This window comes from Anarrhichthys ocellatus, unplaced genomic scaffold (assembly GCF_004355925.1).
Source record: "Anarrhichthys ocellatus isolate YVR2014 unplaced genomic scaffold, GSC_Weel_1.0 scaffold10, whole genome shotgun sequence".
NCBI classification, from domain to species: domain Eukaryota; kingdom Metazoa; phylum Chordata; class Actinopteri; order Perciformes; family Anarhichadidae; genus Anarrhichthys; species Anarrhichthys ocellatus.
This window is the reverse complement of record NW_022280040.1, coordinates 2,212,308-2,235,716: the sequence shown is the minus strand read 5'-3', so window position 1 is coordinate 2,235,716 and position 23,409 is coordinate 2,212,308. Positions and strand designations below refer to the sequence as shown.

Below are 23,409 nucleotides of genomic sequence, written 5' to 3'. Positions count from 1 at the left end.
GCCTCTCTGTTACATCATTTAGGAGCAGACAGGTAAATGCTGTGCGGTTCCCTGCCTGCATAATACCGGCTCTTCTTCTTCTTCTTTTTTGTTTTTTGGCGGATGGCATCCAGCGAAAGGTGCATTACCGCCACCTACTATATTGGACCCGATAACCTATCCCCTTGCGTACCGGCTCCTCGCAGAGGGGCGGAGTTTAAACCCCCGTCAGCGGCACGTAGCGGTAGCTCCGATTTGCTGATGTGTTTCCTGTTGTAACGAGACCGTCATAGAGCCGAGGAGGAGGATCATCTGATAGTTAACTTATTATCAAAGATCGATACTCTGTCAGTGCAGCGGCGGCGTACAGGTGAGTTTTCATGTCGTTCACCGTCCGATCGTTCAAATCTTCAGCTTTGTAGCTTTGACTTCGTTTTGTGCACGCTCCCCGTGCACGCAGACGGTGAATGGGCTGCAGGCATTTCGTGCACGTTGACCATGTCAAGTGTTTAGTCTAGAGCTCATTTGGAGGAAGTGCAGCTGTCTCGTGTATCCACTGTCACAGTTTACTATCTTTGAAATATATCTTTTTTTTATTAGTCTTTTCCTGCAGAATCCGTTGCAAGTTTATGGTGGCTCTTACTTTATGATCGTCTGGGTATTGCATGTTTTGCTGTGATGCAAAATCCCCTTTCAAGTTGTATTTACATTTGTAATGTAAAAACATGCAGTGTATAGACTTAGTAGCATGTTTAAACTCACAATCATGACATGTTTTTGCAAAGAAATAATGCAGAAAACCTATATAGATTCGCACAAACTAGCTCAAAGTGTGAGACGTGAGAGACAAGCCAAGTTAAAGTGACAATCAATGCGATTTTATTTCATATAAACATATATGACTGTTGGAGAAAGATATGCATGAGAAGTGGCAGGAGTGTATAAAATGCATCAATACATTTTATGTCTCTCAGCTGATCTCTTATCAGAAGGCTCCAGTGTTGCATTGTGGATGTGGTTAATCTCTCCCTCTTTCTTACTTTCTGTGACTCCAGCTATTCACAGACTCGGGAGCAGCTCTTCTCTCTCTACACACTATGACTGAGACGAAGGGGAAATTTGACTTTGCCATCGACCGGGGTGGCACCTTCACCGATGTGTTTGCCCGGCTGCCTGGTGGTCGAGAGAGAGTCCTGAAACTGCTGTCCCGGGACCCCCAGAACTACAAAGACGCTCCCACTGAGGGGATCCGCAGAGTCCTGGAAGAGGTAACGTGAAAGAATGGATGTATTAATACAAAGGCTGATTTTCTGAAATATTAGCAAGCACTTTGTAGTTAATATTCATTTATATAAAGCTCTTTTTGTACTGTTGTTGAGCTGCAGATTTTTTAAAGATGGCTGTCTTGACTTGGAAGTCCGAATCCCATGCTTTGCCTTTTGACTACCTTATGTGTTCCTCATTCAATTTAATTCACAGTTTTAACACAACACTATGACAAGAGTATGACTCCAGTCCAGATGCCATTTATCTCAATGAAGCTGTTTTCATTTTATTTTATTTTTATTTAACCTTTATTTGGCATTGGATTGCTTAAAGGGATCCTGGACAAGATGGCAGTTTAAAAGTTTCCCCACATAAAAACACAAATAACAGATGGCTATTGATGGCTGTTATACTATAAGATTATTAAAGAGCAGACTGCAAGGAGCAGATCCAGACTTCCGTTAAGATCATGTTAATCACAGTTACATCTCTACATCATCATCTGTATGAGCAGAGCAGTATATGATGTGTGTTTGTGTGGATTTATTGACAGGAAACCGGGCGGGTCTTTCCTCGCGACCAGCCCGTAGACACCGCTCTGATTGGCTGGATCAGAATGGGCACAACGGTGGCAACCAACGCGCTACTGGAGCGAGAGGGAGAAAGGACTGCGCTCCTGGTCACGCTGGGCTTCAAGGATTTGTTGCACATAGGCACACAGGCCAGGCCGAAACTATTTGATTTGGTTTGTAATGCTTGTTTTTCTTAATTCACATGAATATATACTGAAATGTTTAATATTGAAAGGTAAAGCGAGTACAGACATGCTTATGTGACATGTCAACTGAAAAGCCAGCCTAAGTAGTAGTGAGCTGATCCAACCACTTAACCGCGGCTACCCAGTCAGCACCACCATGCCTTTGTGGCTATACTGTATTTTGTGTTAATGAGTAGCCTGGGTACGGCTCCTGTGTATCTGCAGCACAAGGTTTAGACATTATTTAGTGGTACAGATGCAGATACAGATACAGGGGCAGGTCTTGGAGTTTGCCCCCATACCAGTTTCGCCATTAATGGTTAAAATGGTCACTTATCTATGAAGCTGATGATCTGCTACAGAGCAAGGTGTCAGAAATCCAACTTCTGTATGCGTGTTGCAATGTGTTGCGTCTATTCTTATCTGCATATCGCTGGGGTGTACTGTTCGTCAGATGTTCCCCTTGATGGGACGCCTGCTTTGAATTCACGTGCCTTGCGTGTGTGTGTTTTCGTGTATATGCAGGAGGTGGCGGTTCCCGAAGTGCTGTATGAAGAGGTAATCGAGGTGGATGAGCGAGTTGTTCTCAGGCAAGATGACTGCCAGCTGCCCAAAAAAGATCCCAAACGCATTGTCACAGGTGTGAAACACAACTATGTACTTGTAACCTTTTTTTTTTTTTGACTCTCCCCTACCTCCAAATCTCCCCCTCTAGTTCTCCTCAGCTGTCATTCTGTTTACGCTCTTAACACTGATATGTCAGTGGGGATGGGAATACAGCAAAGGCAATATCCTGTATTTTTTGGTTGTAAATGTAGGGATGCAAGCTCAGTCTACTGGCACACGCATGAGAGCACTGCCTGGATGCTTAACATCATTTTACTTAATCCTGATAATCTTCGTGTGTGTGCTGGTGTCCCTCAGGCAGTACAGGGGATTCTCTGGAGGTGTGGAGGGAGCTTGATCTTGAGCGAGTGGAAAAAGACCTCAAGGGAGTTCTGTCTCGCGGGATCACCAGTCTTGCCGTCCTTCTGCTGCACTCATACACGTCAGTAGTACATCTTGTTTTTGTGCCTCCGGGAATAGAATGCATTTACGCAAGATCCTAATCGGATATCTTGTCCTGTCTTTTATCCGTTAGCTTTCTCTCCTTCTCAGGCCATCTCCCCAAGCCAAGATTTAATTTTAATGTAAACTGAATTATGCAACTCTCTGCTCTCAGTCGCCTTCTCTCTGTGGGAGTAGTGGTATGTACTCTGTACATGTCAGAGGTGTCTGGTGTCCAATAGCATGTTTCTATTGTATGTGTAACCCATGTGGTTTAATGGGTGAAAGTTCATGCTTTTCTTCCCATTTCTTTTCACTTAACTTCAAGTCTATTCCTATGCAGTCCTTTTCACTCTAGTCCCGAGTAGTGAAAGTGTTCAAAGCATTTGGATTGAGTTGAAAGGGCTCCTTCAGGAAACCAGCAGTTAACCAACAGTTTTGCTTCATCTCACCTATATCACAGATAAAGCTTTAAAGTGATAAGACACACAATAGACTGTTAGCAGCAGTGACATTGTATAAGAGCTTTATTAATGTTTGACTTGCATTCAAACTCCACCCCATTCCTCTCCCCTCTCTCTCTCTTTCAGATGGTCTGATCATGAGAAAGCAGTGGGCGCCCTGGCACGTCGTCTGGGCTTCAGCCAGGTGTCTCTGTCCAGTGAGGTCATGCCCATGGTGCGGGCGGTGCCTCGGGGCTACACCGTCTGTGCCGATGCATACCTCACACCCAAAATTCACCAGTATTTAAAAGGATTTACCTCTGGGTTCAAGGGTGGACTTGTTGTACTTATTTTTTTGTTGATACAAAATACCACTTTTTCTTTCATTAAGTGCTTAGTCTACTAAAATCCTATCTGTGATCTGTAGGTTTACTAATGAACCTACAGATCACAGACAGGATTTTCCAGATGTTCCAGTTCCAGTGGTGTCAGGTATAAACCCTGTTTCATCTGAACTCTGTCCTCAGGGTGTGGACGTCCTGTTCATGCAGTCAGATGGCGGTCTGACTCCCATGGAGCAGTTCTGCGGTTCGCGGGCCGTTCTATCTGGCCCAGCTGGAGGGGTGGTGGGATACGCCATCACTTCATACAGCCAAACGGAGAAAAAACCTGTGATTGGCTTTGACATGGGTGGTGAGTAGGGAAAGTACCTTGAACAAATACAGAGTGCACAGACTATCTGAGGAGCTTCTTGCTATTGATTTGTAGTTCTTTGTTGCACAGTCTTTGCCTGATATCTGACAGAATTGTTAACTTGAAACTCAGTGGAGTGGCGGATTGAAAGGTCTGGATTCAGGCAAGCACAATTTACTGTGCATATAAATTGTCTCATATTTGGATTATTACATGTGATGTTACATGTTCTTATATTTCTGACTTTCACTTACAAGTCTTTTCTCCATGTTTCTTGTCCTTCTGACTGCCACTGTCTTGTCTTTCTCTCCAGGAACATCCACTGATGTCAGTCGCTATGCTGGCCAGTATGAACACGTGTTTGAGGCTACCACAGCCGGAGTCACCCTGCAAGCACCGCAGTTGGACATCAACACTGTGGCTGCAGGCGGAGGATCACAGCTCTTCTTCAGGTTTGTTAGTCAGTCGCCAGTCTTGACCCATCGTTTGATATACATGTTTGTATGTGACATTGAATATTGGGGAAATCTACCAAATTTACACATCGAAGTCCATTTACAGGTCTTGGGGAGTACTACTGCATATGTGGAAAAAAGTTGCGTAAAGCCTTTCCTGGCTGCAAAGGGAGCTGTACAAAGTCTGATAATTTGCCTCAAGAAATGAGGTGGTGGCAGGGTGCAGTCCATCTTGTGAGCAAATGAGTCAAGAATGGATGCACAGGGATGATAAAAGTGCATTGCTATGACACATTAAAGCTTTGCTAGATGTTTTACTGCATCCAGTTGGGTTTGCTTTAACTTTCATTTCAAATCAATCACGATTCATTTAACTGTTTTTCCATCCTTTCTGTTTCTCCTCCTTCCTTTTACTTCCCTCTCAGATCAGGGATGTTTGTGGTTGGACCAGAGTCTGCAGGTGCACATCCAGGACCAGCCTGTTACAGGAAAGGTAACGGGACTGTTTGTGTTTCCTCCAACATTACTCCCTTTTATTTCTGTTTTTAATATTTCCAATTCAATGCATTGTTGTGATTTCTTCTTTCCACAGCCTGGTAGATGGTAAATTATTGATTTCTCATCCACCTTTTGCCCCCTCTTTCATATTGAATCCACATGTTGTCAGACAAAACTCCACACACAGAGCTGGGATTTCTGTTTTCTCATGTGCTGCTCCCTCCCCCCCATCCCTGGATTTATAATCTGGTTTAGCTGCACAAAGGTTGGAAATTGGCGCAAGTCCAAGTTTCAGATATGATATAGTAACTGAAGCTTGCCTCATGGTTCTCAGTTGGAACTGTGATGTGTGCTAACAAAAAAAGACACACGACACTGACTTCACTGTTGATGTTCCCTGTAGGAGAGTTCGGTAGCTCCAATTTATACAACAAATGTCCTGCTTTCACATTTTGCACAGAGTTACACAACAGATGTGAAAACACCAGACTGAAACATGTTTCATTCGGGTAAACGTGTGTACTTTAGTTAGAACAGCATGAGTATGGAAAACAAACCTATTGACTCCTTGTGGGATTTTCCTAGGCGGCCCTCTGACTGTCACCGATGCTAACTTAGCCCTGGGTCGACTCCTCCCTTCCTTCTTCCCAAAGATCTTTGGGCCAGGGGAGAATGAACCACTGTCATTGGAAGAAACCATGAAGCATTTCCGTCATCTGAGCCAGGAGATCAACCTCTTCTTGTCCTCTAACCAATCACAGGCACTAATATTTACTGACATATTAAGTAGAGTGTCAAATCGTCTTAATAATTCTATTAGGGAGCATTAATGATGAAGCTAAAATTAGTTTTTTATGTTTTCATCCGCAGGTTAGCGCAAATGGAGCCAAACAGTCACACGACAGCAAGTCAGAGATGAGTGTGGAGGAGGTTGCCATGGGATTCATTCGTGTCGCGAATGAGGCCATGTGCCGGCCAATCAGAGCTCTGACACAGGTACTTTGGGTTTTGAAGTCTTAGCTGCATCTTGGTGAAAATAGTAACGCTGAATGTTTGTGTGATAAATGTGTCACACAATTAAAATTGTTTTTTTTTTCGTTTTTTTCTTTTCCTTTGCTCTCTCACTCCTCCCTCGCCCCCATAGGCTAAGGGCCATGATACATCTCAGCACGTGTTGGCATGTTTCGGGGGTGCAGGTGGCCAACATGCCTGTGCTATTGCCCGGGCCTTGGGGATGAAGACTGTCTTCATTCACAAGTAAGGGTGATAGGTTTTGTTTCCATTTTGTGTGTGTAAGAAGGTCGTCTTCATGCCCAACACGTTTGGCTGTGATGCATGTGTCTGTGTGTTGCAGATACAGCGGCGTGCTTTCAGCCTATGGTCTGGCTCTAGCTGACGTGGTGGAGGAGGTGCAGGAGCCGTGCTCGCTGCAGTACGAGCGGCGCTCTTTTAGCGAGCTTGACCGGAGGGTGGAGGAGCTCTCGAAGCGCTGCCACGATACACTCTGCGCACGCGGATTCACCAGGTCAGCGCCCACAACACGACACGGTTTGGGGTGACGCTTATGCCTCTCGGATCCAGGTGTGTTAACCCATGCCGTTATACTCACTAAATACTTAACGAGTAATGACGCAGCCCTTTGTTTCCTGTCCTCTACAGAAGCCAGATAACCACTGAGGTCTTCCTTCACCTGCGTTACAAGGGCACTGACTGCGCTCTCATGGTTACTGCTGCCGGTTACCCAACTAACGCCAAGTCCTGTCTAGCTGGAGACTTCAGCAGTGCCTTCACCAAGCGGTTAGCTCACTGTTTATACATTTGCTCGATGATTTGTTGATTTATTCACCTACTGAGCTATTGGCTGGAACGTGTATTCGCTCATTGTCACTTACACTTGTGCTCCTTTTGTTTACATTGTATAAGCAAACACACAGGAGATAAGTCTTAACTTTGCTGACATTTGTTTACACTGCTCTTGGCTTCTAATGTTCCTCTAACCTTAATCCCTCTACATTTGCTTCCTCTGTTTGTTTGGTTTTTTTTGTCCTTTTAGTTATCTGACGGAGTTTGGATTCACTATCCCAGATAGAGCCATTGTGGTTGATGACATCAGAGTGAGGGGTTGTGGGAAATCTGGTATCAAATCGGTGTTTAAAACAAAGACGAGGCGTGGACAGGCCAAACCAGTCACGGTACATAGACTCTCTTACACGTACATATAGCTAATATACATCATTTTATAAATAGATAACAGTGGAAACATCATCAATTTATGTGTTTTTAAAGTAACGAAACTTCTTGGTCTGAAGAATGTTAACCTGTGGCAATCTCTGTTCTTCTTCGTAGATGACCAAGTGTTACTTTGAGGAAGGTTACCTGGACACCAGTGTGTATCTATGGGAGGAGCTGCCATGTGGTCACTGCATCCAGGGACCAGCCATCATTATTGACAAAAACAGGCAGGCATTTCCCCTTACTGCCTTTAGTAGCTTTCCGACAAATATCAATCAAACACTTTTTTAGAGATGTGCCGAGTCAATCCTAAGTATCTATATCAGGGCCAACTCTGGGCATATTTTAATGGGTCTGTATCTGCGTGATATCTGAGTGTTTTTGTAGTCCCAACACCACCAACCGAGTGAGACGTCTTCTCTCTAACCGATCACGTCACGTCAATTTTATGAGTCTCATAGTCCCAGTTAAACTCATGTTATATCAAAAATGTAAGTTTCTAAACATAATAATTTTGAATGAGGACCTCCAGTATTTGGATCAAGGTGCGCTTGAAAATGAGCTGTGCCAAATTTATAAGGTGGCATCTGTTATTTCAATGTGCCAGATACATATTTAATCATTTAAGTAAATATAAGTATCGGGGTCAGAGAAACTTGATACATCTGTTTTTGTCTAAAAGCATTTTTTTTTTCCTACCCTTTCCTCCATCAGCACCATCCTGGTGGAGCCGTGCTGTGAGGCCCATCTAACAGAAGAGGGCGACGTTTGTTTGACTGTAGGCTCTGACCCTCACTGCGCCCTGGGCACTGAGCTCAACACTGTGCAGCTCTCCATCTTCTCTCACCGCTTCATGAGCATAGCAGGTACACCGACAGAGGAGAGAGGGTGGAGAGGAGGGAACGGGACAGGAGTTAAACGTTGTTGGGGAGAAAGTGGGAGAAGGAAGGCAGACAATTAGGGAGTGCAGTGATTGTGGGTCATTATATTGTGTTCAGTATTATTTTCTTATTAGCTTGCTCAGTTGCGTTCCACCTCTCCTCCACTACAGAACAGATGGGTAGAGTCCTCCAAAGGACCTCCATCTCCACCAACATCAAGGAACGTCTCGACTTCTCCTGTGCTGTGTTCGGACCAGACGGTGGTTTAGTGTCCAATGCACCCCATATCCCTGTCCACCTGGGGGCCATGCAAGAGACCGTCCAGTACCAGGTACCACTTGTGGGGTGGTGGTTGTGGTTCTGAGTTTAGATATACTACTGAAACACATAGGAATTAACACCCCATTGTCACACAAAGGATCTTCGGTTTCTTCTCCTTCTCTGTGCAGATCAGATCGTTGGGGAACAAGCTGAAAGAAGGCGATGTCATTCTGAGCAACCACCCATGTGCCGGGGGCAGCCACCTGCCAGACCTCACAGTCATCACGCCGGTCAGTCTGTCTCCAATGTTCTGTCTGCGTTCTTGCTCTCCTCATTATCAGTCTTGCTTTTCCCTACATACCTTTTACTTTCCTCTGTTATCTGACCCCTTTTTTCTCCCAGGTGTTTAGGAAAGGAGTGAGCAGTCCAGTGTTCTTTGTCGCCAGCAGAGGGCACCATGCTGACATTGGAGGCATCACGCCAGGCTCCATGCCCCCCCATTCCACCTCCCTTCAGCAGGAGGGGGCCGTCTTCATTTCCTTTAAACTTGTCACTGGGGGCGTCTTTCAGGAAGAGGGTAAGAGAGGAGGAGGTGAACCAAGAATCAGTGTGAAGGACAGATGAAAGGAGATAATACAGAGACTTTACATACTGTAGCCAAATAGCGTATGCTTAATTTAATTCATGTAACTACCAATTCCCAAAACATACAAAATGACCTGATGTGAAGCATGATTATGAGCAACTAGCCACCTGTATTTAATGTTACATATGTGGTAATGCACTTGTAGGAAGGGGCAAGTTTGGACGCTTTTAAAATAGCCACTGCTCCCAACTGTGTAACAATGCAACAGTAATGTAACTTTAACAATAAAAATAAAGGCAAGTGATGCATTGCCCATCTTGTGCGAGGTTTAATTCTCTGAAATTTTTTTTAGCATATTAAAGATAGTGCAAACCAGTGGCTGGACGGTTTGAATCAGTGTATAAACGTACTGAATGCTTTGGGAAAGCAGCGGTGATCTTCAGTAATGGTGTAGTTAATGAGCTAAAACATGCAAAATCCCCAGTATAGTGATAAGGAGAGCTTGGAAAGCAACATAATCCCCTTGCACTGCTTGTTTCAGTTATCTTTAACTTTAATTTAACATTCTCCTTACTTTCTTTAATCTTACTTCCCATCCTGCTTTTCTCTTTTTCTGTCTCCTTTTGCAAACTCGATTCCTCTCATGCCTGTTCCCTCTGTTTCCCTATCAGCTCTAACTGAAGCTCTGATGGCTCCGGCCCAGTACCCACACTCCTCCGGGACTCGTAATCTCCATGACAACCTGTCAGACCTGCGGGCTCAGGTGGCGGCCAATCAGAGAGGCAGCCAGCTGGTGGGGGAGTTGATTGACGGCTACGGGTTAGCTGTGGTCCAGGCCTACATGGGATACATTCAGGTAACTGTGAATTGGTAGAGGAACAACAAAATACTGTTATTGTGAAAAGTAGTGACAGTAAGTACTGATGGTGCTGGTGTACTACAACAGCCTTTGTGTTAATGTTTCAGAGTAATGCAGAGCTGGCAGTGAGGGACATGCTGAGAGACTTTGCATGTCGTCGACGTCAACAGACTGGCTCCTTGGAGGTGGAGTCGGAAGATTTCATGGACGATGGGACGGCAATCAGACTGCGGGTTCAGATTAATGAGGAAGAGGTGAGCGGGGAGGATCTCCTCATGATAATCCAAACATTTTGTCTTGCACAAGGAACTAATCAATGTACATAAAAACCTCCATCACCACAGGGCAGTGCGGTGTTTGACTTCACAGGGACGGGAACAGAGGTTTGGGGGAACTGCAATGCTCCACGCGCCATCACCCTCTCTGCCCTCATCTACTGCCTGCGCTGCATGGTGGGACAGGACATTCCCCTTAATCAGGTAAGGACGTTTATTCAGGGACCCCTCTGTGGGTTTTAAGGAACGTTTTAAGGTTTGATTACACATTTGTTTAGTAATTCTTCCTGTACTTAATTTCATATAGTTTGTGTTATTCATGCGTTTCCTTTTTTCATATCCAGGGATGCCTTGCACCAATCACAATCATCATACCCCCTGGCTCAATCCTTCAGCCTTCCGAGAATGCAGCTGTGGTGGGAGGAAATGTACTCACATCCCAGAGAGTGGTCGATGTCATATTTAGGGCATTTGAGGTGTGCGCAGCTTCACAGGTGAGAAAAACAAACTTATTCATATCATCTTTGCTTAAGTGTTATGTTATTCCGTATTTGTGTTATTTGCTTATTTATTGTCATTCCTCTTTTCATCAGGGCTGCATGAACAACATTTCATTTGGCAGTAAGAATATAGGTTACTATGAGACAGTTGCTGGGGGAGCAGGGGCGGGACCAGGCTGGAATGGGCGGAGTGGAGTTCACAGTCACATGACCAACACCCGGATCACTGATCCCGAGATTCTGGAGAAGAGGTCGGACATGCGTTTTAGTTAAAGAAAATTCTATTTCTTGCGTCCAGTAATAATGTTTTTGACATTATTGATCTGTATGTTGCTGCTGTCCATCTGGTGTTCAGGTATCCCGTCATTTTGGAGCACTTCTCTCTGCGACCCGGCTCAGGAGGTGCAGGACAATACTGCGGTGGAGACGGTGTGGTGCGGAAACTTCTGTTCAGGAACAAGGTGGTTCTGTCTGTACTGACCGAGAGGCGATCCACCCGTCCCTATGGCCTCCTGGGTAAACTCTGACCCTCAGCAGCCATTTTCATGTTTTTGGGGTTTTGAAATAATGGCTGTTTGCTCGTGTTTTCTAACTTCTCTCTGCTGGTTAGGGGGTGAGGACGGAGCAGCAGGGCTGAACCTGCTTCACAGAGCAGACGGTCGAGTCCTCAACCTTGGTGCCAAAACCAGTATCAGCCTTCAGCCCGGGGTAAGACTGCATAATGTGCATCTGTGACCCTGTCATGGCACTACACTTTCCAAATAACGATGGTAATAATAAACTGAATTGTTAGATTTTCCATGAATAAAGATTGTATTCTGACAGCACAATATAATTCCAAGATACATGCTATTTACATCACAATTATTCTAATATAACTGAGCAAACTTCTTAAGATGACTTCTGGTATATTCAGATATGAAACCATAATGTGATGAGTTACCTCTGCAGTCATTAAAAAGTGTCCCATCTCTTGTTGAAAAGAGTCGCATAAGAAAACTTGCCTGGTGCTAGTTTTGGAAATGTTTCTTACAGCTTTATATTTTAAATATGGTCAAGCAGTCTGAAAGTAATCAGAATACACACTGGTTAACCCTTCCTGTTTTCTTGAGGTAACCGTTTGTATAAACTGAATAGTCAGCTGAATTCTCTGCGTGTCTCCCCCTACAGGACATGTTCTGCCTCTACACCCCTGGAGGAGGGGGGTACGGAGGAAAGGAGGACACAAACGGACGACCCCAGACCAAGCGCAGGCGCCTGAATGAGTCTTTCCCAGAAAGAGGCAGCGTCTTTGAATACCGAATGGCACAAGAGGGTGTGTGAAAAGAAATAAGGAGAGCCCACAGACAAGCCAGGAGAGAAATAAAGAAGCTGCAGGCTAGTAACATTTCAAGAGCATCTACTCGTACCAACAACTATAGTCAACACCACTCGAACAGACATTTTTACAATGATACTGTTTTGCAGAGTCTGTGCGCTAACATATATTCAAATGACTGTTAGCTCAGGCATCAATCAGATTTGTATGATGGACAAATAAGATGTGTTGCTCAGTTAAATGTAACATTCCACCTGTTAGTTTGAATGTCTTTCTTATTGCTAGGAAAATCTGAGTAGCCTTCAGCGAGTTTTATAGTCACATTCTGATAATACATGTACTGTTTACCCAGTAAACATTTCATTTTATGGAGACAACAAAATTGCCATGGAAGGTAAGACAGTGTATTTTTTCCTACTAAAATGCTCTTAAATTACTAAAATCCAGTCTAACGATGCAAGAGCGAAGCAGCTGCTAATCTGTTTTAACTGGAACAACCACTTATCTAACACCACAAAGTCACAATGTGGTTACTGTTCTTCTATTTTAACAGGACAGACGAATAAACCCCATTTGTACTCTTTAGATTGTCGTCTTTTTATTTCTTTCAAATAAAATAGTGTCACTTATATGTTTTTCGTGTCGGAGGAGATGCGTTTGGAGAGTATGTATAAACTCTGAAGTGCTTGCAAAGATTGATCAAATCATATTGTGAAATGCCCAATGTAGCAGTGGTGGTGTCGTTCCTGTGGCAAAGAAATTTCTTCATTATGTAAGCAGTTGGAAAATCAAGCAGGGGAGCTGTTCAAATTATTTAAATGATACTACTGCCTCCAAGGGTTATTGGTCGGGGCCTTGGAGCAGTTAAATGCACTCTAACGACCACCAAGGCCCAGTGTGACTGCCAGTCATACATGTAAATTCATGAGAGGGAGTGTTTAGATGCAACCAAGAGTGTTTGTGTGTTTGGGGGAGGGGGACATGTCCCTGTTTAAGTGGTGTCCCCCTCCTCCCATCTTTTGGTCAGGAATGATCAGGGAGGAGAGCAGGAAGGATGGTGAGGGAGTGCAGGCATGCGAAGGCAGCTGATAAAGAGATAGTGGCCCCAGCAGTGGAAGCAGCAGGAGGCCGATGGCTGCTGGACTGTTGATGTAAATCAACTGGCATTGTGTGCATGTTTGTGTGCTGGAAACTCGGATGCCATGGACCGTGGATCAAAGATAGTTTTCCTTCTTTATAGATCACAATTCCTGTGGTAAAACAATCTGTCATAGTCAAGAGGATTTGAGACTCACCCCCTGCTGCCTGGGACAATCTCCATCTTCATCCACTGGCTGACAGTCAGCTTGAGGGAAAACAAGCATGAATCAAGAGAAAGTCCTCATTCATGGGATTAAATATCCACAGTTAATTCAATATATCTGTGAAACACAGAATGGCAACACAGCATCCACAAAATGTATTGTTGGTATCATTCGAATAGCATGTCATTAGTAAGGTTCTACTTCACCCATCGAGTCAGAGCATCCGGTGGCTTTTGAAGGACATGAAAACAGGGAAATTGGGGTGCAGCTATAAATATATACAAGTAAATACAAATCTTCTGCAAGAAAGAGAAAATATACAATTGAAACATTTAGAATTTCTGTGTAAGACTGAACTTATTTTTTTAAACATGCAATTATACCTCAAATCAATGTGTCTTGTGACTTAATACTTCTATTTCACTACATTTCAGAGGGAAAGCCAATAGCGTTAGCTAAATAAATGTAATGTAAATAATAAACCTTACACCACTACAGGTGACAGATGGAGTCACTAGTTAATTGACAAAAGTATTTCGATTTTAAAGTCTCCATTATTTCCTTTCACTTTTGATACTTAATATACATTTAACTCAAAATACCTACTTTTTGAGAAGTACTTTCAATGGATTATTGGTAAATTGTAGTATTGCTTCACTTTTTAGGCACCAAAATGACAATGGAGCCAAGATAAGGATTGTTGCTATTCAGGTTTTTTTCTAATTATATTATATATTTCTTGTATTGAAACTATTGCATTTACCAAAGGGAAAGACGCCACCCTGATTGTAAAGAACTATATGGGTTTTAGGTCAGTCTCGATGTCACAGCATCGGTTCTCATGTAAAAATGGTCAAATTCTAAACTGCCACCAATAGTACAACAAAGAGGGACGATGCTTTTACACTGAACCCAGAAATCTTGGACTTTTCCCAATCAATAGATTTATAACACTAAGACCGCTGTTAGTCCAGTTGTAGTTGTGCAGAACTTCTACTGTCCAGATTTAAAGACACAGAAGGCTGAGTAAATAAACAAACCAGGACTTAACAGCCATCTGAACAAACATACTAAAACAGTAACATAGAAATGATAAATTTATAAAGTGGAATCCAACATTTACAAATGCACACTATAAAAAGAGAATAAAGTTCTGCAGTTTTAGTTGACTCGTTGCTATATACAATACTGAGCAGCTCATTTAAAATAAACATTTTATTTCATACCCTGTTCAACTCCATAAGCTTCTTTTGATACTTAAACGTCTGAGCTGTTTTTGTACAAGCCTTCAACAAGACAACAGGAAAATGGCAAAAAAAACTGAAAACTTTCATATGACGAGGTAAAGGCAGACATTTATAAGCAATTCCCTTTGGAAGACGATAATGACATCAAATAGTGCAAACAACCGGCAGTGCAAAGTCCACAAGAAACTTGTCTCGGCCCATTTTAAACTTGAGGTAGATACTGGTGGTAGTATAGTGGTTGATTGTCTCCAGTGTCCTGACAACATGAAGCATTTTGGATTGGTTTAGTAATGTAAAAAAAAACAGTCAAACACAGAGGAAAATACACTTATAGGGCTAAGATGCAGTATCACTACTTCTCAGGTTAATCTACTGTTGTAGCTGCATAGGACCAATGCAGACAGTCTGGACTTACTGAAATTTAAGACAGGAACAACATTATGGTAAACGGCTGGTCCTGTATATTTAACCATCTGAACAAACAAACTAAAACTCACAAATAGCACAAGTGTTTGTACACATTGATCTGTGCACACAGACACACCCTGACAAAGTGGGGAACAAATGTCAATACATTAATGCTAGTTATTCACCTACCAATTCTATATTCTGTTTAAATTGCGGGACACACCGTAAAGAAAGATATTGCATTTGATACTCTGTTGCTCAAATTTACCATCAACCATCCAGCTCAATGCTGTTAGTTTTTCACAAGATTGAATCAAACAATACATTCAGCCGTCACAGTAGGAAGACAAAAGCAAATTCATGCCAATATATAAAACAGTGCAAACACGAGTGACAGTGCAAAGACAAAGCAGTAGTGGACACTGCATTTCTCTGAAGGCCTGAGGTAGATGTTATATAGCCGTTTGTGGTACATGTTTTCCAATGAACCCTTTTTTTGCATAACAAACACTTCTTGAGCTGGAGGTAGTGAAACTCGATTTAGCAGAATCTGCAGCAGAAATTTGCTTCTTTTGTGGATCTTGATTGAACCTCCCGTCCTGCATCATAGTGGGATTTGAGTGACAGTATGGCTCTCAGTATGAGGAAACAAGTCAGTATTTCACAGTCAGTTAGTACTGAGGATACCTGTTTAGGGGAGGGCCATTCGGTAGTGTGTACTGACTGGGTGGTTGATGATGTGGCTGAGAGTTATGATTGTTTGGTACTAACACATCAAACACACTCTTATTCGGAGGCACAGATTGCAACATGTTGTCCAGGTCCATGATGAGGGGTGGGGCTTGGACAGAAACTCGTCCACTGGGAAGTATGGGCCAATAGGCATGCCCCAAGAAGTGACCAGGTGCTACAGGAGAGCTACCGTAGCCGTAAAGGGGAAGTCCACCATGCAGCGGCATTAGAGGACCTCCGTTAAACCGCATGCTGGGTGGGGCAACAGTATTGGGGGGTGCATACTTGGCGTAGGAGGTAGGGAGCTCCCATGGAGGTGCAACCGTCTCCCGTCGGGCTGACTTGTGCAGAGGCTGTCTATAGTCCTCATAACCGTCCGACCCATCAAGAGGAACACGCTTCCCAGACAGGGAAGTGCCTTTCCACTCCTCATCAGATGAGGAGGTGGAGGCTGGGCTGGCAGAGCTGGCTGAGGCACTACGGGCAGAGGAGGCGTAGCGAGGTCGAGGAGGTGGTGAAAACCGAGGGCGCTCCACCTTGCCCCAGCAATCCCTGGTAGACACATCTACATCCCCAGGGGCACTAGGGGGACGCAGACTGTGTAGTAGCGAGTCGATGGCGAAGGAGGAGTCCAGCTTGGGTCTGAACAAGTCCTCCTGTGGTGGGGAGGGGTTTTTTGAACACATGGGGGGGGGGGGGGGGACGGGGGCAAGTGGTGGCTCCGATTCTGGCTGGTGTTCCTGCAAGATATAAGGGGCCAGATCCTGGGCAAAGATTGTCTCATCCTGGCGCGAAACAGCTGTGTTTTGCCTTTTGAGGAGCTCCAGAGGAACACGGCTCAACTCCACTGCCCAGAAGTTGCCTTTGCCCTGAGGCTTCGCTGGGTCCTTCAGCACCTACAGGTTGAGGGAGGGTGGAGAGTTGGATGAGCACATAGTCTGGCAACCTAGACAGGCAGGGCTGCCAGTTTCACTGTTAACCATCACAATAACAGTGGATAAAATCTTAAGACTGGTTTGAAGGTGCAATCTAAAGCCCTCAGAGCGTATTTCTGCAAACAAAGCTCGGGATAGTGCAATGCAAATGTTAAGCCTGTATTTTGTGAACTCCCTGTCCATCAAGCCCACTGACGAGACTAAAGAGGGATCTAAACATGGAACTGTTTAACAGTTTTAACATACCTTCAGAAAGCAGTCATAAGAGGAGAGGTTGTGTCTCACAGAATCCCGCCAGCCCTTGTAGTTTCCTTTGAAGAATGGGAAGAGAGTACTGATCTCCTTGAGGATCTAGAAATAAAACAGAAATGTCAGTCTGGCTGTCTGGAGAAGATGCTCGTCCTCATTGTATTTCAGTTTTGGTATGCTGTGCAGTGAGGCAAATGCTATCTAAATACACACTGATGTGATGACTGATACGAGTTTAAAAGTTAGAGTAACCGAGTACAAACGTGCAGAAGTCAACGCCAGCCAAACATGCTGTACCTTTCACTTAAAAGTCATTAATGAATTAAAAATAAGACAAGAAGTTGATAGTTATTGTACAAATTAAAGTTGTATGGTCAGTACTTTTGTGGTATTTCAACTGAAACAGGATTTTACCATGCACTGTATATCACCATGTTATCACTTTCCTGATACAGATTAGTGTCTGGTTTCACTGCAGTCTAACCTTATCAAAGCAAACCAAGAATGGTAGGGGCTATAGTCACTCAAGTGTCACCAAGAGGCTGCTGTTTTGTGTCACTTTATGAACTGTAAATGATCTGTCAGTGTGATATTCATATATCAGATAGAAAAGTACCAGGAACCATCTGATTCTAAATACTGTCCTTGTAGAGATATACTACAGAGTATTTAATTGGAGATTTATTTCAATAAAATACTGCGGAAATAAAAATGAACACAATAAGCACCGTGCTTAAAACACAAACTCTGCCCAAATTGTCTATATCACTGGGCACTCAAACAGAGATATGTATGCGATTTAAATGTATTCTTACCTCGGATAATGTCAGTTTCTTCTCTGGGGACCTTTGGATGACCATAGCAATCATAGCGAGGTACGAGTACGGTGGTTTTGGATACCGCTGATAGTTTTTTTTCTTCCCACCGCTGGTGCTACTCTTCTCCCGTTCACTGTTCCACGAGTCCCGGGTAATAGTTTCCTGTGTGAAGTGGGCATCTTGAGGACTCTGGTATGATGAGCCCAGTGGTACGACTGTATCCATGAATGCCGTGGCACCGGTGAGATGTTCGTGGCCCGCTGTGGGTTTCTCCATGCGCGACAGCTGCTGGGGAACCATCTGAGCCAGGTGTTGAGGCCAATGTTGGGCTGTGGGGCTCTGCGCTATACCGCTGGCAGGATAACTCTGCTGTACATTTCTGTGGAAGTCAAGTTGATTGCCGTGATGTTCTCCAGGGTGGGACGGAGCGGGTGGTGCCAAGAGGGTCTGCTCCGGCCAGTGCTTTGTCATGCTGATCAGCCGGAGGGTAAGATCTGCCCGCACGTTCGGACAGGAGCACGGAGAGGGGGAGGGAGGTCAAATAGTCTGTCCTTAACTTCTGGCAGACTGCTGGCTCCAGGCTGGCTCTATTTGAAGAGCAAACAATTAACAGTTTCATGTAAATCCCGCTGCGTAATCGGGGGGAGAATGACGCGTTATCTGAGAGCAGAATGACTGATCGCACCGGGGGGCTGGGGAGGGTCTGTGTACGAGGAGGGGCGAGAGAAAGACAGTAAACCTGTAAATAACCCTTATGATAATATCAACATACCACTTACAACGCAGAGACTTCGAGTTTGCTTTGGAATCAGTCCTTAGAAGATTTACGCACGAGGGCCTAAAGTATTAAGTGCAAGAAAGAGCATTTCGATTGAAGCTTACATGCAATCAACAATTTTTGTTGAGCAATATACAAAAAGAATGGCTAATATACAAACGTCGAAACATTAATGACATAATTTAACATCCATTCATTTCAACAGGCTGCATCAAATTAATGTCAATATTTGAGTCAGTTGAAGACCTTTTAAATTGCGAGGAACACATTAAAAGTTGTCATGTTGCATTGCAGGCTGTAATAGATACAAGTTAGCCTTAATCCAGAGAGTCATGCACATGTAAACTCCACAAAAAGTATTTTCTGTTTTGAAGAAAATGTACAAATTGTAATTGGTCAGATGACGCAGAATAAATTATTTGGAGACATGATGGTGCTCTGATAGCGCGCAACATTCGAGGAGTGTTTTGCGCTAAGTAGGGTCTCCCTGTGACTATGCAAGATGTCATTCAGTGTTGAAAGACTAAGTTTCGGGAATGCATGTCTTTTGTTCATGTTAACGTAGTGCTAATGTGCGAAAGCTTTCTTCCCAGCAAGACAGTGAAAACAAGTTGGATTAGGAGGAACCCCGTTGGCAAACTGGAGACGGTTCCTGCCCAAAAGAGCTGCTTAGCATGTGAGGAAATACGGGGGCCATTCAACACCATTTGTGGGTTTTCTGGCGCTTACAAGCTGCTAAGTGTCGTTGTTGGGTAGGACATTCACACCTTAAACAGGAGCAATCGTGTTTCCCTGAATTGTTGCATCAAGATGTCTCTGAAACATAAACTGCTGCACTCAATCCAAGAATCAACAAATACAGTATACCTTTCTATATCGTGTTACGCATCAGTAACTCCGACTTTGAGCTGTAGGTTCACTTTTTCGGTGTCAATGATTGATATATTACATCCGACAAGATGATGCAAGGCGACTCTTGAATCAGATGAACGTGCCACCCAGATTTGTCACCAGAAAGGTGGCGCGGCCAGCCAAAATGTAATCACCTTCAATTTAAATGACACCATAGCACCTGACCACTTCATAACTTAACTTTAACTTTCCAATTCACGGGGCAAATGGAGTAGATCCCTCTATATGGGGAGACTACAGAAATAAAGACTTTTTGATTTAAGTTCTCTTGCACGGCAGCATTGTTTTCATAAATAATTGCCCTGTATGTAAAACTTACCATGTGGATTTTGCAGCTTTTGTAATTTTTGCAGTAAAACACAATGTTTGAACCGGTTATTCAGGTCAGATGGCTTCCCTGCCATGGTGAGCAACAAACCTCTTTCACCTGGTGCAAATCAGTGATTTTCCTCTCTGGTTGCCACACACTCTGTTGCATAGCCAGAAGGTTTGTCCCCCTCTAGTGGTTTCACCAAAATTTAGTGTGAAGCTTGAATTACATAACAAATCCATCAGGTAGCCTGCTCTGTTCAGAAAGTGGATTTGATGGAGAACTTTCTTTTTTAATTGAACTGGACAGTTAAACATGTACGGGCAAACCTCACACACAATGTCTGGACCCAGTTTAAATGCCTGATTTAAATACAAACTGTCGAGCTGTCTCTTCCTGTCTAGAGTGCCAGTTAATAGGTTGCGCCTGGATTAGTGAGCCACGCATGAGAAGAATGGGAAACCATATGAATAGGATAGCATCCAAGACAAGGCTTGTTCACATAGGCTGATTGTGTCTGGACAAATCCCTCCTAAGCTGCCGTGGGATGCGTCCTGAAACTGAGATGAAGAGGAGGAATGAAGTTTAGCTATTTGTGAAAGAGACCGAGAAAGCGAGAGGAAGTCTTCATTGTCACAGCTTCATTACTTCGAGTCTTTTTTCCCTCCGTTTTACTATTATTTTTGTTTTATTCTATTGTTTATTTAACAGGGACATTGCACAACACATTTATTGCACCAGATATGGCTAAAGGCTTCTGTAGTCTCTGGACAGAGGCCTCCAGTAATGTGCAGGTCGACAAAGTATCACAATATAGTCCAAAAGACTTAAAAAGTAAGTAAGAGTGTAACCAAGAGGGCAAATACACCCTGACAGTTTATTGTGAAAAGGCTGAAGAGCATTCATGTTTGTCAAACCAGAGATACAGTTGACAATGCCAGCTGACAATAACTCTGTGACAAACACATGCTCATGCAGGCAAACGCACCTTTTACGTTCCTCTTACTAAACAAAGCCCAGATACTTTTGCACAATGGCACGTCACACCTAATTGTTTGTTCTGCAGCAAAAGTGCTATGTTGTTGGATATAGTAGCAATGAGCTTCATCTGGGATGAGGAAAGGGAAAAGGGATCCACAGTCTCACCCGTGATGCTGTACCAGTGACGGCTCACGTCAAACATTCAGACAGAAGTCTGTTGTTTTTTTTTATCTATAACTCAGCTTCAGTATGCACATTGATTGTATTCATCAGTATTGACATTTGCCCGAGTCAAACCATTGCTCCCTCCCCTCAAAAGTTGAGCAACTCCACATCTTATTTTTCTCTCATCTTGACTATACTGCTTATCATAATTTACTTCCTTAGCGATACAGACATTTACTTTTATGGTTTGGTTGCATTATACATATGTGATCCTTTAAAATCCTGCACCAGTCTGGCAACTAAATTGTGCATCACAAAGCAACATACAGCCTGCAGACCTGCACCACAGCTTGCAGACTTTGTCGCCCCCTGGTGGAGGAAGTGCTGCGGGAGGAGAGAGAGAGAGAGAGAGAGAGAGAGAGAGAAAGAGAGAAAGAGGGAGAGAGCGCAGGTCAGGTTGTTATGGTGAAGCATTTCTGCTCGAGGGCTGAGGGGACAGCAGCTGATTCAGTTACACAGCGCCAGACCTGCACGAGAGCGACACCTGACAGGTAAGGTGTCGACACGTTGTTTTCTATCGTTTTACGTCGATATTGTACTCTGCTCAGTTTAACTCGTGTCATTTACACTAAAGTGACGTGTCCCTTAATTCACTCAAACACCAGCGCGACTCTGGTTTTCGTATAAATTAGCGGACAGGTAAACTAACCCGAGGCTAAGGTAACGTTAGCATGACACAACATCTAGGATAACCGACTTTACCGCTGCTCAACAAGTTTTTTCTCCACAGTAATTGTCGCCCTTGTTTTGGATAGACTCGCCGATGTAAACTTTGTCTGCACCTGGACGCGATGAACGAAGCCAGGCAGCTTAAACGAACTGTTTACCTCACGGGTCAGACTATCCACCTGTTGAGCCTGTCTGCGGACTGCTAGGTAGGTTAATGTTTGCTAATCCGCTGCGCACAGTTAATCCTGCACTCTCACGGTATGAGAGACAACAGCAAACGCTGTCGTTGTTGCTGTTAAAGTTGTTTGTATGGCCATTAACAATGATTGTACCAACTGTGCAAAGTAAAAAAAGTTACAGGTAGTTTTCTCTTACGCTTACTAATTAATATCTCACGTGGTGCAAGTGTTATCAGGTTCACAGGCTGTCATCTTTATGACTTTTATAGCACGAGCTGCAGCTCATAGGTCAGTGTCCCTGTTGGTATATTCATTTATATTGTAAGGCGGGGGGGGGCAATTTGATTAAAAACGGTAGCATGCAGCTCACGTGAACAGTTTTTTCTAGCATTGCGATTGTACAGCCAATCACGTGAAGTCGGTGTATTCTTTAGAGGTGAGAAACGATTATTGTCAATGAAAACCACAGTTTATCTTTCGTCTTGGTGTTTGTTTCCCCTCTGCAGTATATACTGCAGTGCACCGACTATTTGACTTTTAACACGTCACTGGCTTATTGACCTCAATAATTGCACAGTCGTCTATTATTGTCGAGCCTGCCATTGCCGGTCTTGCTCACGTGAAAGTGTGGTCAAAGTTCTTGTTCAATAGTATTTTCTTCGGTATGTATGGTCAAATATTTGCAGGTTTCACAATATAGCTGAGATTAGCTTGTAGGCCCCTTGATACACAGCATGACGCGCGCGCGCACACACACACACACACACACACACACACAAAGATCCAGAAGGATCATAAAAGGTTAGACTGAACAAGCACTTTATTCGATTCCGTGGAAGGATGAAGACCTGAACCCAGTGAGTAACTTGAGTTAATCATTATAAAAATGTTTCTTTATCCCAATATAGTTATTTTCGAATGAACAGAGCAATTCTTTTTAAAGTTCAAACTGTATTTGCCAGAGGTTTGGCTCTCTGTTACATTCCTTCTCTTGTGCATAACTCCCCCTCATCTGTTCTTACCGAGGCATTTCTTTACCTTCGTGTGTGTGAATGCGAGAGATTCTGCAGGTGGATGTCGTATACATCATCTCACCCATTTAAAGATTCTCTACCCCTGTTATCCTCTCCACCCCTGTGCCTGCATGACAGGACCCTGCTTTCTGCTTAGGAGCTGTCGGAGGAGTTAAAAGTAGGCCGGTCCGTCTGTCTCCTCCCCATCCTTCCTCCTCGTACCCTTGCTCTAGCTCCCTCGCATTCTTTTCCTCCACATCCTCTTGCCCTCTCCTTCCATATCCTGTCCTACAGAAAAAGCAGTAACCCTTTGTTTGTCAATATTAGCTCCACATCGCATATACGTATATCTCCACCACAATTGCAAGCTGTCTCAGTTTCCCATGACCACTTGCTCTCTCTCTCTCTCTCTCTCTGTCTCTCTCTCTCTCTCTCTCTCTCTCTCTCTCTCTCTCTCTTCTCTGCTCTGCTCTGCTCTGCTCTGCTCTGGCTACTCTGTGGCATTACTGAGATTATATGCAGCAGCTCAAACCATGACACATGACGGGCCTTAAATGTGCCCACCTCTTCTCAAGTAGATCCCCCCCCCCCCCCCCCCC

The 23,409-nt window shown here is 43.9% G+C and overlaps 2 protein-coding genes across 2 annotated transcripts; one reads left to right on the top strand and one right to left on the bottom strand.

The window, feature by feature from the left end:
• Positions 1–257: 257 nt before the first annotated feature.
• On the top strand, positions 258–12,635 carry oplah (5-oxoprolinase, ATP-hydrolysing). Its single transcript, XM_031850515.1, has 28 exons — positions 258–349; positions 1,035–1,247; positions 1,799–1,990; positions 2,528–2,642; positions 2,927–3,050; positions 3,640–3,835; positions 4,020–4,185; positions 4,499–4,637; positions 5,066–5,133; positions 5,724–5,899; positions 6,009–6,134; positions 6,283–6,395; positions 6,493–6,663; positions 6,798–6,935; positions 7,192–7,330; positions 7,485–7,597; positions 8,085–8,236; positions 8,422–8,582; positions 8,701–8,802; positions 8,915–9,089; positions 9,770–9,954; positions 10,065–10,211; positions 10,302–10,436; positions 10,577–10,726; positions 10,826–10,983; positions 11,088–11,248; positions 11,343–11,440; positions 11,903–12,635. The coding sequence occupies exons 2-28, from the start codon at positions 1,077–1,079 to the stop codon at positions 12,053–12,055; spliced, it is 3,924 nt and encodes a 1,307-aa protein (XP_031706375.1). The 5' UTR covers positions 258–349; positions 1,035–1,076; the 3' UTR covers positions 12,056–12,635.
• A 1,919-nt stretch (positions 12,636–14,554) lies between these two features.
• On the bottom strand, positions 14,555–19,856 carry foxh1 (forkhead box H1). The gene is made up of 4 exons (XM_031850379.1): positions 19,753–19,856; positions 17,741–18,330; positions 16,923–17,027; positions 14,555–16,637 (listed from the first exon to the last, which is right to left on the bottom strand). Exons 2-4 carry the CDS (start codon positions 18,212–18,214, stop codon positions 15,681–15,683), a joined length of 1,536 nt encoding a protein of 511 aa, XP_031706239.1. The 5' UTR covers positions 18,215–18,330; positions 19,753–19,856; the 3' UTR covers positions 14,555–15,680.
• Between the last annotated feature and the right edge of the window lie 3,553 nt (positions 19,857–23,409).